We start from the raw sequence: 17,264 nt of genomic DNA, 5'->3' as shown, positions 1-17,264 counted from the left end.
GATTTAAAAGTTCACAGGTTGTGGGAAAGGGAAGCTGTAGTGGAAAGGTAGAATGTCCAGGTTAAGATCTAGATCTTCCAGGGCTGTGGCTTTGTTTGGGGATAGCTGGGTTACTTTCCATCCCTCCAGGTAAACTGTTTTCTACCACTGAGTCCAATATCAGTTGGATCATCAGTATGAATGTTGAAGTTGCAAAGTTTAAGACAAAAGTGGGGATTTATGAAGTATTTACAAACAGTGTATGTTCAATAGTTTGGTTTCTCAAAAACAGGGTTGGATGGTCTTTATGAAAGCCGACCAAAATCCAGTGACCTTTAGGATAACTAGCCTCTTCCTTAACTAGTGACAAGAAAGTGGATAATATCAAAAGAAGATACACTTTGAATTCTTGGAGCACTCAATGTCAGTGACTTAATATTTTGGGAGTCTATCCACCTTCTGGGCCGAGGCAGTGTCACAGGCTCTGAGAATGCCCCCATTGGTACTGCCTGGCCATTGAACTGAAGACTGCCTTTCCAGTGAAGTATAGTTCACTGAAGTGTAGTAAGTTTGAGATGATTAATGCTGAATGTTGTCGCTGAAGATTTCCAAAGAAGCCAGTGATTGGTGAGGACAGGGATTGTTGGCAGGGATTAGACATTTATATAGCATGACTTAGTTTTTAATAATGATGTGATGTGAATTTTATGAGTATACAAGTCAGCTCCCACCACTGAGACATACTAAATGAGAAAGGTTCCAATTTTCAGTTGCCCCAACTATGTGTGTTTCACGGGTCAGAAGTTTCCATTCTTTTGTGCCAATTGATATCATTCCATTCCTTCCCTCATGTCTCTTTATTGTTGGATTTCCCCTCATAATCTTTTTTTTTTTTTTTTTTTTTTTTTTTTTGCGGTACGTGGGCCTCTCACTGTTGTGGCCTCTCCCATTGCAGAGCACAGGCTCAGCGGCCATGGCCCACGGGCCCAGCCGCTCCGCGGCATGTGGGATCTTCCCAGACCGGGGCACGAACCCGTGTCAGCTGCATCGGCAGGTGGACTCTCAACCACTGCGCCACCAGGGAAGCCCCATAATCGTCTATTTAAAAAGAAAAAAACACACGTGTGTTCTTTGTGATTACAGCAGTATACTTATGATAAATTTTTGTGTGTGACCCAGTTGAAGTGTTCAAAGCACATGGAAGTCACTTACCTGGTGACAGTTGTACATTCTATGTATTTATTTTCCCCTGTGGATACCTCAACTTTCTTTTCTTCACAGGTAAAGTCGGTGATAAACCTTTTGTTTGCTGCGTATACTGGAGATGTATCTGCACTTCGAAGGTATGTTAACAGGGTGGGTGAGCATATGGCTTACAGATGTTTATGAAGTTGCTTCTGGGCGAAGGGCCACTTTAAGTCTCACTTCCATTTCCCTCTAATAAAAATGATCCAAAGTTATATTAAGTTCCCACTTCCAGTGCCTTAGTCTCGCTGTACAGTCTTTCCTTTTCAACCTCCTATAAAAGCCCAGTCCTCTGTTTTCCCAAGTGGTAACTGTTCAATTAATCTGGCTAATTGGTATTAGTGTTTTACTGGAATTGGACAATGACTTTTCAATCCCCATCTACCCACCACTCTCCATCTTTGGAGGTGAGGGGGATGGGCAAATAGGGGTATTTGGTGTTCTGCAGATCCCCAGTGTTGGAAAGGTCATATAGGACTGTATACTTAACATAAGGTCTCTTGTAGAGAGTTGCAGCTGAACTTTAAGGTGGAAAAATGTCTATGCTTAATTTCCACCTTCATTTTAAAGTGTGATTAGTACTTGCATCAGCAGTATTGTATTATAAACTTCAAAGCTGCTAAGAGACTAGATCTTAATTGTTCTCACAAAAAAGAAATGAAAATTATGCCACATGAATATTTGCCAACACTACAGTGGTAATCGTCTTGCAATACATAAATGTATCAGATCAACATGTTGTATACCTTAAACTCACATACCTTTATTTCAATAAAAATGTGCACTTTATTTTTTTAATTTTAAAGTCTGATTAGTACTTGTAGACTGTAAAATGTTAAAGAATGGGAGCCTTAGTGAAAACATTTAACTTTAGTATAGTTGTTAGTTTCTTGCCCTTCCGAGGCACAAATTTAGGGTATCGTTGTGCCACCATTCTTGAGTTTTGGACAATAATGTAATGAAGCTTAATTCTGTGAGAGGTGGTGAACATTTCCTCTTATCCAAAAGGAGCAAAGCTAAGGAAGAACGGTGAAGCGGCATTTACTCAAGGTGTCTGTGTACTGGTTGAACAGGGTGTCCCATTAGTGAGCCTGGTGAAGGATGACACCTTTCTCACAGGACCTTAGACTGAACTGATGGAGGAAATGTTACAAAAGTGAATTAAATTTTTTATATAATGAATAGCTCTACTTAACAAATTTTCAGATTTGCTTTGTCAGCCATGGACATGGAACAGCGAGACTACGATTCTAGAACAGCACTCCACGTAGCTGCTGCAGAGGGTAATATATGAACCATTCATTTCTTTATTTTCAGACTTAATTTCTACTTAATACTAAAACCTGCTTGTTTTGTTTTCGATGTAGGTCATGTTGAAGTTGTTAAATTTTTGCTGGAAGCCTGCAAAGTAAATCCTTTCCCCAAGGACAGGTGAGCCCTTAAGTTACTTTCTAAGATATAATTGGCAAGCCAGTGTTTTATCATACAGGGCTATAACAGTTAAATGGTGGTATATTTAAATCCACTATGTATATGTTGGAGTCATTATTAAACTTGCTATGGAGCCTTCTAAAGGCAGCCAACAAAACCTTGTTTCTGTTCAGTAGATCATTCTCTCTCCTATATCCTCTTTCTTACCTAAGGAAGTTCTCTTAGAATTTTCTTGGTTAGTCTGTCAGTCATTGTATTGTATGAAGAAAACAATTCTTGGTGTCTGGAAAGATAAAATAGGAATTTTATCCTCATGGGCCTTTTGACTACACAGGGTAGACAATATAAACATTTGCAGGGGCATATGAAATATGTGTAAGGAGATTACTGTTACCTCTAAAATGAATATATTGGAGTTTGTTGAAATTCCTGGATTTGGTTGGAGTCAGTTTTAGAAAGCTTCATGGAAGTTGAATTTTAACCAGTGCTTTGGGAAAGAGATGAGATTTGAGGGCACAGAAGGAAGAGAAGGACACTCCAGATAGAGTGGGAGAAATATGCCTGGAATATGTTCTGGTCCACATGGAAAATTGACATTCATCCTGCGGTAAAATACTGTTCACAAAGTGGATAGCCAAGGGAGGGGTAAGAGTGCCGCTTACATACATGCATATGCTTAAAGTAAAGCCTGCACTAATATACTGGCATGTTACATAACTGGAGTTACATAACTGGATGAGTCAGTGAGTAATGAGAATAAAGGTTTAGAAGAACGGAAAAAAAATATTTGGTGGGAGAGCTTTGATATTTATGATTAGGAGTTTGGGTATTTGAGGACTATATGAAGTAAGTTTGGAGCAAGTTGATTATTCTCTAGCTATTAGATCTTTCTGTTTTAGTAAGGTTTTACTATTTTTTAAATTAGTGGTTTGGGTTTTATTAGCTCAGCTTGCAAGATATGCAGAAAAGTTATGACATCAGTGTCTGAAAACTGTTAGCAATTTTGTAAGTATGGTAACACTCTGATTACCTAAAATCATGATCTTTATTGGCAATATTCTAAAACCTCACGTTAGGGTGACAGTGCTCCCTTTTATCCTCAAATGTAATGCCCATACCAGCTCTTTCTAGAGCAAGAAACTGAAGAGAGTGTTTTCCCCTGCCCCCAGTATTTATAATCCCAAGTAAAACGCTATTACAGGCTGGAAATATTTACTGTGCTTTGCATGTATAAGGATCAAAATGTTTTGTTTTGGGTTTTGCCTTAAACTGGCCCCTAGGAATGTGAAAGCAGAAACACCCATCTGAGAGGCAAAAGTTAGCTCAGTAACTAACTTGGTAACTGAGTATTCATGATTTGAGAATGTAAGCTAGACCAACACGTCTTCTTTCTCTATGTCATAGAATCAGTGTCACCTCAAATTGTAAAATAGGCTTGAGCAGACTTAGTGTGTACTTTAGAGCTGATACTTTGCATTACTTCACGGAAAAGAAGCGTTGTAAAAAAAAAAAGATAACTTGCAGTTAACATTCAGTTTTTCCAGAAAGACAGATAATTATATGCTGTAGATGATTGAAAAGTCACCCCACCTCCCGGTTTCAGGCCACTGACTCCCTAACTTAATGAAGGCCAATGTAGAAGTAAAAGGCAACTTAATTCAGCAGTTTTTTGAGAAGCACAGAGACACATGTAAAATGTTACTTACCTGATTTTAAAAATTAAGAACAGGTTACCAAACTTTATTCAAAAATATTTTTTAAATGAGATTGTTTAAAAACCTTTGAGTTCCATATTGGGACCCCACTGAGAAGGTAAAAGGTTAAGAACAAAGAAAGAAGGAAAACCAGAAGCTGGTGAGAGTGGCATGTGAAAAAGTGGAGTCAGAGAGCCTGGTAGCCATGGAGAAGACATAGGGAGTGGATGAGAAGAGAAGCTTAATAGTTTGTGAAGTACTAGGGAGCTAATTATCATGCTCTGTCATTTACTTGGGTTGTGCTTTACAGTGTTGGCTCCTCTTTCAAAAGGCTAATTAGCTGATTAACCACTGCCGGCAACTCTTCCTTTCTTCTTATCTCCAGTCTTCATCTATATGACTCTAAAGAGCACAGCTCAGAAACACACTTCCTAGGGAAAGGGTAGTTGTTCTTCTGGTTGTGCAGTGGTCCAACTGAGCCCCTAGAGTCCCATCCTTACCAGAGATGAAGAAAATGTCAGTTCCTCTGAGGCCAGTCTTGCTCCTCCAAAGTATATTTGAGCCCTAATAAGATCGTGGTTATTACCAGACTTCTGAGATTTACTGTGATTTTACATTGACAGGAACACACATTTTCTACCAAAGGCTAGGGTGATAGATGCTATAGAGCTGATTTTTCTTTGAACATTCTATTTAAAGAATGATCCTTTGGGCTTTCCATGAAGTTAAAGTTTAGAAATACTAGAGTCTATCTTATCTGTCAACACTAGAACTTTGCATTCATAAGCACTTAGATAATGTGAACAAGACCCTTTTGCACAAGGTAGTTTTCTCTTCCTCCCCATATCCCAAGTTGTCTCCAAGACCACTTTTTGGATTATAAATCCCTTTCTGCATTTCTTCAATATTACTTGTAATATTGCTTAAACAGCTAAATTTGAATGGCCCTTTAACTGGCATTTAAAATCTAAGAATGCTAGAGTATCATCTTTGTACAGAAATTATCTAATGACCCAGTCCATGCTGTGCTACTTGTTTAGGTGGAATAATACTCCCATGGATGAAGCGCTGCACTTTGGACACCATGATGTGTTTAAAATCCTGCAGGAATACCAAGTCCAGTACACGCCTCAAGGAGATTCCGACAATGGAAAGGAGAACCAAACCGTCCATAAGAATCTTGACGGACTGTTATAATGGTCTTAAGCCCAAGATTTAAATCACTTACCTATTTAATTGTGGAAAATGATTATGAAGAACATGTGTATTTCTATCTGGTAGTGATGTATATTTTACAACATTCGTCATTTCAGTGTTACTGGAGTTTTCTTCATTGTGCACACAGGACAAATCTGATCTCTTTGGGAAAAAATAGAACTAAAACAATCTCCCTCCATAATGTGAGCAATATTTACCTCGCGCATTGTATAATTTGATGTAAAAGAAACAGTTACCAATGCTAGCTTAACTGTGTGGTCTTCGTGATTTATTTTTGTGTATTTTGTGACTTTTCAATTTATGGTGATGATCTGCTGATATGCATTTATAAATTAAACTCCGTTGTACAGTCTGTCGAAATGGGTCAAGGCTGCCTTGAGAAGCAAAACTGTGTGATTTTCATGACTTCAAATATGTATTTAGTTTGAGTGTTTGAACAGTTATATGCACTTATGGTTATGTGTTTGAAATATCACCTGTCACCCTAGGTTCATGATGTGACTCTTTAAAAAGTATAATAGTTAATAACTATTAGTAGGATAGACCAATTCTGACTAGATTTTATCAGGGAATCTGTTTAAGATATGTTTGGTGATCAAAACATATGTGTGAATGTAGTTAAAATAATTTTTGAAATAATTTCCTTTTTCTATATCCCCTTAGACCAGCCTCTCTTCCCAGATGTTTAGCTATTTGCCTCTTTGCTTTAGCTGGGAAAGTGGGTGCTGGCATACTATGCAGTTTTCATGTTTTCCACAATACATCAGAAAACGCCTCATGTACCTGGCATCCGAGCTGTGACTATGCCATTTGTCTATAGGAGATGAACCAGAGACAAATTACTAAGCTAAGTACAAATTAGTCAAATTTATCGGCCAATAAAAGGAAGGGATGTGCTACTTCAGCTCTTTAAGAAGATATTTTTCAGCTTTCAGGATAAAGATAAATTCAGAAGTGCTCTAAGCTACCAAAGTTATTATGAAGGTATGGGAACTGCTACAAATAACATTTGTTTTTAAACCTGTCATTAAGAGTCTGCATCAAGATATTTGTTCTACTTGGGGGATCATTAGATCACTCCAGTTTTCTCCTGATTTTCTACCATATATTTTTTGTGGACTTTAGAGTTAGTTAATAATAAGAAAAGGCCATTTCATTTTAAATCGAGACCCATCGTTTGTCTTGCAGAGGAACTGCACACATACGTTATCCTGTCATACCTCAGAGGTAAAAGGGTATGTTAACGAGGACTTCTGATATTAAGCACACACACAGGCAGGCACACACACACACACACACACACACACAAATGGACTTCTTTGAAGCTGTGTTTAATGAAATGTGCAGAACCCTCAACTACATGAATGCTGGTTGTTTCATTAATGTAGCAAATTCCTTTTTTTTTTTTTTCCTTTTCTATCAGCACACACTCTGCTTCCAAGCTTTATCGTGCCTAATGACTCCTTTCCCACTCCAGCAGCCTCCAAGTGTTTTGATTATTGCTTCCAGTCTAAATCAGTGACTTCAGCCATTGCCCCCTTATTAACCTAGACGTGTTCTTTTGGTGGAACATGGCCGGTGTTCCTTAACTGAGCTGCATCAGGCATGAAGCCATTCTCGTGTGTGTGCTTCTGTGGGGAGTATGGTGGGTGGGTGTCCAGCCCTGCTGCTGTGTTCCTGCCTCATGGATCTACCAAGACATGCAGACAGGTGGTATATGTCAAACGCTGCAGAGGAACAGCATTATTCCCAAAGATATTATGGGGTAGACACTCTTTAACAGAAATCAACTGAAATAACTGCTCAAACAGCAGCTTGCTCTGTGTGAAACATTAAGATGGTTCAATTACACAGCTTAAAGATTACCAATGATTTTGAGGCTTTTCTCTAATAAAAAGAGGTTCTAACTATTATTTGGGAACAAAGAGTTTTCATCTTTTCTCAGATCGTAACTATTTTGTGAAATCTTTGTGGTTTAGTTAAATGTGCCCTTATTTACCCATGAGGTTATTTATGACTGCACACCGGTTCCTGTTCTGGCTGTCTGCTGTTGGCTGGTGATAATAATGAGTACATTTGATGTCAATGCTTTTAACTGTGCTGTTAACGGCTGCCATCAGTATACTCCAAAGATCTTTCTGTTTGGGCTTTAGGATCAGCTTTAGCTCTGTACCACAGAGCTCTATATGGTGGTGTTTATTTAAAGCTTTGTACACGCTGTTGTTTTTGCTGGTCTCAGTTCTAATTATCACCTCATCTTTGAGTGTAATGTGCTGTACCCCACTGCTGCCCCGCACTGCCCTTTAGCTGCAGAGCTGGATTAGCTATCAACCGCTTAATGCTGTTACCTGCTTGGCAGGGACTGAATGACCTGATGCTGGATTTAGATTCTTCCTGGGGATTGTACAGCTATGAATGTATTTGCTTCCAGAACCTCCCAAAGTGAATCTAATCTTAAAACTGTAAGTTGTAAGTATTCTGAAATTGGAAAATATTTATTTTAAATGAAATTAGGTAGTGTTGCTTTTTACAGCTTAATAAATACATGTATCAAAAAAAACTGAAAATGAATTTTTTTAAAGGTTTTCTCTTATATCACTGGGTTGGGAACTCCACTGAACACAGGAACTATGTCGAGGCATTTTTAATGCCTTCTGTGGGCCAGGTACTATGCACGGTGTCCAGTGGGGTTACCTCAATGACTAAGATGAAAATTCTGTAAGCAGTTCCTCCCTGAAGGTGAGAAGACAGGCAGGCATGTGTCTAGTCCTCTTAGAAGCTGACACTATCCTCTTACAGTTAGGAGGTGCTCAGTAAATATTTGCTGCATTGAATCTTGCACTAGGAGGGTTCTAACCTCCTTTAATGAGAAGAGAAGGTATTTTCACAAAAGTCTTGACATCTAGTTGTGGAGCTGCCACACTGGGGTCTGCGTAGGACAAGCTGGTAATGGCAGCTCCCACCTCGTCCATGGGTGTGTGAAATGGCATTCACTCCCAATGCCAGAAACCTCTGGTTTAGGGTTAGCATACGGTTTTCTAACCACAGAGAAGGTACACGAACACCACGTATACCATGGCTGTCCATTTTCAGCAAAGTTGTTTGTCACAAAGTAATTTCCTTTGCTATAGCAGTCAAACGTGTTTGTCTGTATTACTGACATTTTAGAACTGGAAGAGATATCCAAAATCTCTAATCTAATCTTCTCACCCTTTCATAGATGAATGCCATTACTTTGAAATTGTGTATATTTTTGTATACCCTTTAAATTATTTGTAGCTTTTGGCTATGTTTGCTTCACAAAAACTTTCTTAAGTTTTAATAGGTAAGATGTTTGTACCAGAACATACGATCCAGTATCTCAGAACATCTTAAGTTCCACCAAAGCAGAGATCTTTGTCTGTTTTAGTTTACCGACTCCGTTTCCCAACCATCTAGAATAGTGCCTGGCTCGTGGCAGGTGCTCTATATATATCTGGTGAACTAGTAAATGAATGAATCTTAACTAACCAAAGAAGCCACTTGAGTAAGGACCCCTTACTCTGGGCACAGCATCCCAGTTCAAAAAGTAGGTACCAGAGCTTTCAAAACAACTTCTAGTTTTTTCCTGGGGTAGTCAGATGTGAAAGGAGTGCTTTGTTCAATTAAGACTTAATATCCCATTTCAGCTTACAGGCAACAAATAGACTTCCATCACTGAATGCTGACTGAATAGCAAAATCTATTTATTGCCATCTCAGAAGACACTTTCCTGAAAAGGGAGAAATTTGTCCTGAGTGGTGCATAAAAGTCCTAGGCTTATAAAACCCCATACCAGAAATACTCTTAAAACACACAAACATCCCTTAGCCAGAATCTATTCAGTGACTTCTTACAATGATCGATTATATAGAAATACAAACATACCGGCTAGGCAGGGCATTATCTACTTCACTCGCTGGAGAAATACAACTCTTCATGTTCGTTATGAAGAAACTTTATATTTCCTAGATGTAAATACTATAGATAGGGAGGTGAGAACAGTCATATTTGCTATGAGGCCAGAATTCAAGCTTATACCACTATCCCCGATAGCTCATCGAACAACAGTTGCGTCTAACCTGCCCGACTTACATCTAACTTGCCAATTCTTTCAGTTTACTATTTTTTTCCAGCAAACAATGCCTTTTACTTTGAGAAGGGCACAGCTTTCTAGCTTATAACACTTTTGGAGAAAAGAATGGCAGCTTTTTGTGTGGGTGTAGTAACTTCTCAGAAAGTAATACCTCACCTCATCAAGGAGGTGTGGAGTTTAGATGCTGCTATGGACACCATACAGAGTCCCATTTTACATGTATTTTAAAATAAAAAACTTGCATTATAGCAGTACTGAAATTCACTTTACAATAAATGCCAAATTACTTCTGCATTTGGAGGCAGCTCTGGTGGTCCCCAAGACCAAAGGACTTTCGTTTGTTTGCTATTTATGGTACTCATTATAGCTTGTTTCAATAATGTTTCCTCTGATCTCTTCCACCAACCTATCTTAATCTGGGTAAGAAAGGGTAACACTTAGGAAAACGGTATTAATCATATTTAAAAATAAGGACTGATATATTTTTATGCTTAATCATAAGAAAAGATGAGAAAAACATCAAACCTACACATAATGCCAGTAACTTTTTAAATCTTTATACAAAATATTTGTAAGAGACTAACTTTATAATTTTAATACTTGTTAAAAGTAAACAAAGTCTCTTGACTGGTGCAGTAAAATGAAACTATGCCAAAGCATTCTTAGAGGGCAAAAATATACCAAATGGTTAAATATTAGCAATTAGGAACAATTTAACTGTCATCTTTGTTCCTTCATCATTTCAATTTAAAAAGTCAACGCAAACCCAGTCAGGTTGATGTCAATCATCTTATGTAAAATCTGAGAGGAGGCCTTGATTTGTGTTTAATACCAAGGAAAGTACCATGTGCATATTATATTTAATGCAGTACCTACACTTTAGCTTTAACTTTGAGATAGACTTCAAGGAAACTTTATTCCCACCAGAAAAATACAGTATTTACATAACAGTATGATTGTGGTGGTGACAGTAGAAAAATAAGATGCACCTGCAGACAGCAGTTTGTGAATGTTATCGAGAAGAACCCTGTCAAACCCACTCCCTAAACCACTTTTTTGCATGTCAGTGCTAATGAAGGGACGAGGTTAAGTAACACAACACACTTCACAAAACATCATCCAGTCCAAAAAGGGTCTAGAAAAAGCACAAGAGAGACAGTGGAACCATTTGCAATGTATTTGTGAGAGAAACACATTCATCAGTGAAAGATACGCAATTCTCAATGCAGTTACACAGGATGAGTTTTCAAATTATCTGATTCTCATAATCTCTGGTTAATGATTTGTCAGTTACTATTTTCTCTTCTCAATTTGAAAATTTTATGACTAAGACTAAATACCAGCTAAAAACAATAAAGACAAGTGAACCCATTTAAGAAACATGCAATAAATTTCGGAGTTTGTCTACATCTACAAATTAATTTCAACTTTTTGAAAAATAACAGGATTTACCTTAAGAGAGCTGTTAATAGTTTGGCTCCCTTGACAGAACTGTGAAGACAGTTTCATTTACTAGTGACCGTGATGGAGGCAGAATATATTCAGCTTTGGATATTAAAGTTTAAACGGAAAACACTACTCACGAATTTGGAAAGTTTACTTCCTTCCCTTTGATATTAGCCAGTATCATAAAGCCATAACAAAGAGAAAAACTAATTCTCCCGAGAGAATTTGTCTCTAGCTTTCAATGGCTAGTGTGGAAGATATAATAAAGAACACAACTTTTATCCTCTGCCCAGATACAGGACGGCTACCTTCAATAAAGAGGTGATGTAATTCTATGTAAACTTAACTTTGCACTATTTCATAGGCAAACCACTGGAAAACTTCTAGCCACATTTAAAGCAGAGAGAACAAATAAGAATTCTCCAGAAGAGAAATATGCCAATCCTGCATGAAGCAGTTGCCTAAATAACCGAGTGATCTACCCAACCACCTATAACAATGGAGCACTGACTCTAGGCATGGCATTTGCTAGATGCTGCTAAATATTTCACCTTTCCCAAAGGACTCTCATTCTAGTTCTGATGCTTTTGGTGTATCTGGATGTTTTTTATTTGTAAAACCCACTCTGTGGAGAGGGCCTTTCAATTTTACCTTCAATAAGATGCATGAAGCCCTTCAGAGTAACAGATGTTTCTGAATTAGGGAAAAATCCACTTGCTATCAACAGGTTGCAGCGAATTTGTTGGCCTTTCTTTTGTTTCCCTAGAAACACAGGATGTGAAGGAACAGAGTAGCAGGAGGGAGTCACAGGTGGGAAGGAAAAATGTCACCAGAGAAGATGAGAAAAATTCATGCTCTTATACTGCATTCATCTGTAAAAAGAAAATGTGGTTACATTTATTACACTGCTCTTGTAAAACGCAGACTCATATATTTAACATTACTTGTGTGTTCTACAATGGAGTAGTAGAAAGACACAGCCCCCGGCAAAAAACCACCATGGAATTAGAGGGCCTTCAGCATGTGCTATCCTTTCTCCTGGACTAATAGAAACCTTTTATGTCACCTAAGCTGATGGATTATTACTCTGCAGCCTGCTGGCTTAATTCTGTCAATTCATCTAAGCTGCATAAAGCTTTCTGCTGTTATGCAAGTCTGGGGACAGAGCAACGTGGCAAATCTGCTCATGCAAAACAAGAGTGAGGCAATGCTGAGCTGTATGCCAGAGGGAGAGAGGGATTTGGGGGAAATGATGAATTTTCCTTAAAGGCCACTCAGCAGGAATAACAAACGAATGAGTTTCGGGTAGAGGCTAGAGAAGTAGAATCATCAGGAACCCCTCCACCTCCCCCAGCAGGGCCCTTCGGAGGCAGTGAATTGCTCATCCAAAGGACACCGGCCTGCCACCGACTTCCTATCTCACTTCCACGCTGGGCTCTCCCCTTAAACCAGGTGCTCTCGACCAGGGGTGATTCTGTCCTCTGGCAACATCTGGAGACATTTTGGATTGTCATGACCGGGTGTGGAGGTGTGTGTGCTACTGGCATCTAGTGAGTAGTGGCCAGGGACGCTGCTATACATTCTGCAACGCATAGCACGGCCCCATAACAGAGAATCATTCAGACCCAAAACACCGACAGCAACACAGCTCTAGGCTACAAGCCTCTTGAGAACCGAGTCCTTTTTTTTTTTTTTAATCCCGAGTACTCAATAGTGGGTGGTACATAGTGGGCTCTTAGGAAAATATTTTGGATTGAAAAGCACAATGAAGGTTTTGCCCCTATGTTTCAGTCTGGCTGAGAGTAAAATATGTAAAGATGGTGGTCTTCAGAGAGAGAGAGAGAGAGAAAGCAAGCCACCCTGGATTCAAATCCTGTCACTGTCTCTTACTAGCTGTGTGAGCAAGTCATGTTACTTAACCTCTAAATCCCAAGGTCCTCATCTATTCAAAGGAGACTGATAGTCTCTAACAGACAGATTTGTTGAAAGGATTAAATTATGCAGCATATGTAGAATGCTTAGTAGACTAGATGGAAAATAGCAGACAATTAATAAGTGTTATTTAATATTTATCATTAAATTATTATCAGCTTTGTCCAAGCTTTGCCCAAAGGCCTCTAGGAGAGGAGACTGGTTCTCATGCTGTCCCAGAGGAAGAAGTTTACTGTACAGGGAAGCCAGACTAAACAAGCACTGAAGCCAGGCTACAGAAAACACTGGTGCTCTGTCTCTCAGGAGCCTGCGGTCCTCCTGCTCCTGAGGCGGCACCAGGCGCTGGCCCCAGGGCCCCCTGGTCCAGAGCTGCAACCTCCAGACATGGCCGAAACCAGCCAGCTCCTCGAGAGGTCTATTTCAGAGCACAAGCCCTAACTCCAAGAGTGGATGGATGCGGAAAGGAAATCGTGGCCAAGGCTGAGGACAATTTGGGACAGACAAGGTGGAGTCCACCCAATTCGGAGACTAATCCAACTTTAATTTTGTCTAACCAGTGCTGTGCCCATATTATAGCTCTTAAATCTTCTATGGCTTTACTCTGGAGATCTGTGTGTGTGCGTGTATATAAAAATAGATTTATTCTATAAATGAAATGAATGAAATCATCTGGAATGAAATGGATGGCTCCTGGGCAGGGGGAGAGGGGATCCAGAGCCACAAAACCATTTCCTGGCACTTATTTAGAGTAATTAAATTGCTCTCACAGCATCGTTCCGAGAGCACAGAGAAAGCGGTCATACTGCATGCACAGATGGAGGGGACTAATCCATCTTATTTTCTCAAAGTCACAGGGCATAATGGTATGACAGAGTTGGAGCTCTGATCTCCAAATCCCAAACACAGGCCTCTCACCCAAAGGCTACGCTGCCTTCGTCTTAATAAACCAGAAAAACACATACTCAGTGTCAAGTGCAAACAGGTTCTCTTGGGTGCAGGTTTTGAATGAATCAGAGGTCAGCTTTCTGTGGGGGGGCATCAGGAGAGTAGACAAGAACACGCAGTCTAGCGACACCCCAGGTGGATTCAAATATTCGTTCCCTCATTTACTAACTACTTCATCTTAGTCAAGTTTCATAGTTTTGGAGAGCCTCTTTTGTCTACATCTGTAAAGTGGGAAAAACAATAATACCTAACTCAGAAGGCTGTTGTGAGCACTAAGTTACTACCCGTGGAGTGCCTGGTACACAGTAAGTGCTTAACAAATGTCACCTATTAATGGTGGTGATGACCACGATGATGATGTAACTTGCTCAGGCACAGCAAAGGAGGAGAAAAAGAAGATCGCGCCGTTGTTTGGTTCTGTCCATCGATCTTACACTTTCTAAATAGGGCTTTACAGCTATTCCATTTTTGTGTAGGGCTCACAAAACACTTCAGAGCAGTGTGGGGAGCTACATTTCAACAGAGGATGCAACCTTACACAGGTACAAGGTTCATCTTTCACTCGCCAATAGGAACAGAACTATTGCGCTATTACACTACCTAAGCGTTTTTCTAAGTGATTTTTTTTCAGCCTTAACAGTCAGGAGGGTGTAAAGATTTTAGCCTGTACTTCTTCAGGTGAGGGAAAAGGATAAGGAAAAGGTTACATACCAGAAACCTGAGTCTAAACAGATATTACTAATGCCGCACAAATGCATTCCCTGAACACAGGGATGCGCGACCCTGAACCTTGGGAGATGGCGCCCTCTCCCCTAATCCTGTCCTCCCTCCTGCATCGCTGAGCAGTCTGTGCCAGGCACCAGTGACGAAGAAGGGCCAGTAATGACTCAGAGAGGCTTTTCTTTAAAACATTAAGCAAATTTTAAAAAATGAACTGGGGGGCTTCCCGGGTGGTGCAGTGATTACGAATCCACCTACCAATTCAGGGGACACGGGTTCGAGCCCTGGTCCGGGAAGATCCCACATGCTGCAGAGCAACTAAGCCCGTGCGCCACAACTACTGAGCCTGCACTCTAGAGTCTGTGAGCCACAACTACTGAAGCCTGCGTGCCACAACTACTGAAGCCTGCACGCCTAGAGCCTGTGCTCCGCAACAAGAGAAGCCACTGCAATGAGAAGCCCGCGCACCGCAATGAAGAGTAGCCCCCGCTTGCCACAACTAGAGAAAGCCCGTGCGCAGCAACAAAGACCCAATGCAGCCAAAACTAAATAAATAAAGTAGATAAATTTATAAAAAATGAACTGGAATAGCTTCATGTGGAAAAGAGCTTAAAATTAAAACAGCATCAGCAAAAATCCAGCCAATCAAAATAAATAAATAAATAAAATCTTTAAGGGGAAGGATTTCAGGTTGACAGGCAAACAATACTATCTGACATACTGAAAAACATTCTCCCAAAGAAAGATGCACTCTTTTGTGGACAGCCCTGTTTCCATCCCTATCACGGTACTCATGACACTCTGCTTCACTCCTTGAACTTTTTACTCTTGGCAAAGCCCTTCACAGCCCCAGGTGCTAGCGGTACAAGTTAGTTCTCAAACACAAATCAGGTAAAGTGTTTCGCTGTGGCTGCCCAAGTCTCTATAATGACTGTATACCAAGCATTAGTCTCCTCCCTTCCTAAAAATAACACCTCTTCGCCCAGACACAGTGCTGAAACAACGGGACAAAAGGAAAACATTTTCTTATCAGAGAAATCCTAGTTCCTTAACATATGAGATTTCTATGTGGACAAATTTAAAAGGCAGAGGGGGAGCTTTTAAATATTTGAAACGTCATTATTTTTTGGAAGGTGGTGAAGGCCAGGAGTAAAAATCCTGGTGACGACGTAGCTTGTTTAAACACAGCAGGCTCCAACTTGTCATAGCTAATCTAAAAAACACCCTTCTGGGCTCTGCCAGAGGCTCCTTCTGAGAACTCACAGATAGGCCCAGGGTCTGCCAGGCACCCTCCCTGCCTCAGAGAGCAAACACTCAGCGTGCTGAAAGCATCCCTGTGTGGTACTCACCATGTCAAATTCTACAGCGCCCACTATCCGAGACACCTCGTCAAACTCCTCAGGAGACATGGGAAGAAGGTTGTCTGTGGTCTGAAGTTGAGAAGGGTGGCTAAAATGGGGAGAAAGAAACAGGAAATGTTAACATCTAGATTATGAAAGCAGCGGTGCAAACTTTGCCATTTCATCTTTGGCCTGTGACTGAATCATCATTTTAGATGTTTATTTCAGGGACGTGTATACACTTGTAAAATACATTTGAAAAAGGACAGATCTCGAGAGGTTCATGTCCCCAGCCCGGCCCCTTGGGAAACACACTGTATTCTAGAGACGGGAGCCAGATATAGCCAGTCTGGATCCTGCACCGCTTCTGCCTGGGTGAACATGGGCACGAGCTTGTGCAGTTGTGTCACCTACCCTGGCCCGAGAAGCACCAGAGAAATGTCTGGGGAGTCCCTCATCCCTACCTTGAGGTTTGTATGCAGATAAGGCTGCTCCAGAGGGTTTTTACATGAAGGCTACATCCATTCACCCCAAGACAGTGCTGCAGGCCAAATAACTGACAATGACTTTTCCAAAATTTTTTCTACCTTTTACAAAATGAAACAACAAAATAAAAGCAAACGGAAAAAAATGTATCTCAGTCATTACTTTGGCCTTTTCTAGATGGAAAAGAACTGCTTGCCCACTCTGATCGATTTTTGTTCATTTTATTTACACTTTTTCAAAATATCAGTTTGGGGAGAACTTATATGCCTTAAATACAACTTTGTTTTTTTTGGATTGTTTTGGTTTGCTGTTTGTTTGTTTGTTTTTATAAAGGCAATAAAACGCTGATAGGCAGTGACACCAGGATCTCTAATTAGGATCTTTCCACAGGTCCATCTGTGATGGTGGCAGCAACAATTACAATGGAAAAGCAAAGAACAAACATCTTCAACAGGCCCCAGCCAGGAGTGGGGCTTGTTTGAGGATTTTAAACATGTCCCTCTTCTGTGTTCACTTACACTTCAGACACAGAAATCAATTCAGTCTTGATATATCCTGTTCCTTTAGGGCCATCAAGTTCCATAGGCTCTGGGGCTAGAAGCAAACACATCGCGTACACTTTCCGTTAGCAGAAATTACACAAGAACAATCAACTTTTTCTTTGATCAAGACTGGACTGTTTTCCTGGGCAGTCAGGTTAGACTCCCTGCCTGG

General features: G+C 40.2%; 2 protein-coding genes and 1 long non-coding RNA gene across 8 annotated transcripts in view; 1 reads left to right on the top strand and 2 right to left on the bottom strand.

Annotated features, from left to right (window-relative positions):
- The window catches only part of GLS (glutaminase), an 81,839-nt gene extending 73,725 nt beyond the window's left edge, over positions 1–8,114 (top strand). For all 3 annotated transcript variants that reach the window (XM_029225113.1, XM_029225117.1, XM_029225118.1), the window contains 4 exons: positions 1,261–1,322; positions 2,431–2,507; positions 2,592–2,655; positions 5,390–8,114. In XM_029225113.1, coding sequence (XP_029080946.1) covers positions 1,261–1,322; positions 2,431–2,507; positions 2,592–2,655; positions 5,390–5,546 — 360 coding nt within the window. In that variant the 3' untranslated portion in view covers positions 5,547–8,114. The remainder of the gene's footprint in view (positions 1–1,260; positions 1,323–2,430; positions 2,508–2,591; positions 2,656–5,389) is intronic.
- Positions 1,021–5,166, bottom strand: LOC114896773. The gene is made up of 3 exons (XR_003793917.1): positions 2,863–5,166; positions 1,192–1,416; positions 1,021–1,077 (listed from the first exon to the last, which is right to left on the bottom strand). It is a non-coding gene; the product is annotated as an uncharacterized LOC114896773 (long non-coding RNA).
- A 2,466-nt stretch (positions 8,115–10,580) lies between the features above and the next one.
- The window catches only part of STAT1 (signal transducer and activator of transcription 1), a 43,727-nt gene continuing 37,043 nt past the window's right edge, over positions 10,581–17,264 (bottom strand). For 3 of the 4 annotated variants that reach the window (XM_029224833.1, XM_029224832.1, XM_029224834.1), the window contains 3 exons: positions 17,069–17,144; positions 16,074–16,173; positions 10,838–11,999 (listed from right to left, as the gene is read on the bottom strand). In XM_029224833.1, the coding sequence (XP_029080666.1) occupies positions 11,985–11,999; positions 16,074–16,173; positions 17,069–17,144 (191 nt within the window). In that variant the 3' untranslated portion in view covers positions 10,838–11,984. Of the gene's footprint in view, positions 12,000–16,073; positions 16,174–16,528; positions 17,145–17,264 lie in introns of all 4 variants that reach the window. The other variant, XR_003793879.1, reaches the window with a different exon arrangement.

This window comes from Monodon monoceros, unplaced genomic scaffold, assembly GCF_005190385.1.
Source record: "Monodon monoceros isolate NGI ecotype Baffin Bay Population unplaced genomic scaffold, NGI_Narwhal_1 Super_Scaffold_16, whole genome shotgun sequence".
In the NCBI taxonomy this organism is placed as follows: domain Eukaryota; kingdom Metazoa; phylum Chordata; class Mammalia; order Artiodactyla; family Monodontidae; genus Monodon; species Monodon monoceros.
This window is presented reverse-complemented; position numbering and strand designations above follow the sequence as displayed.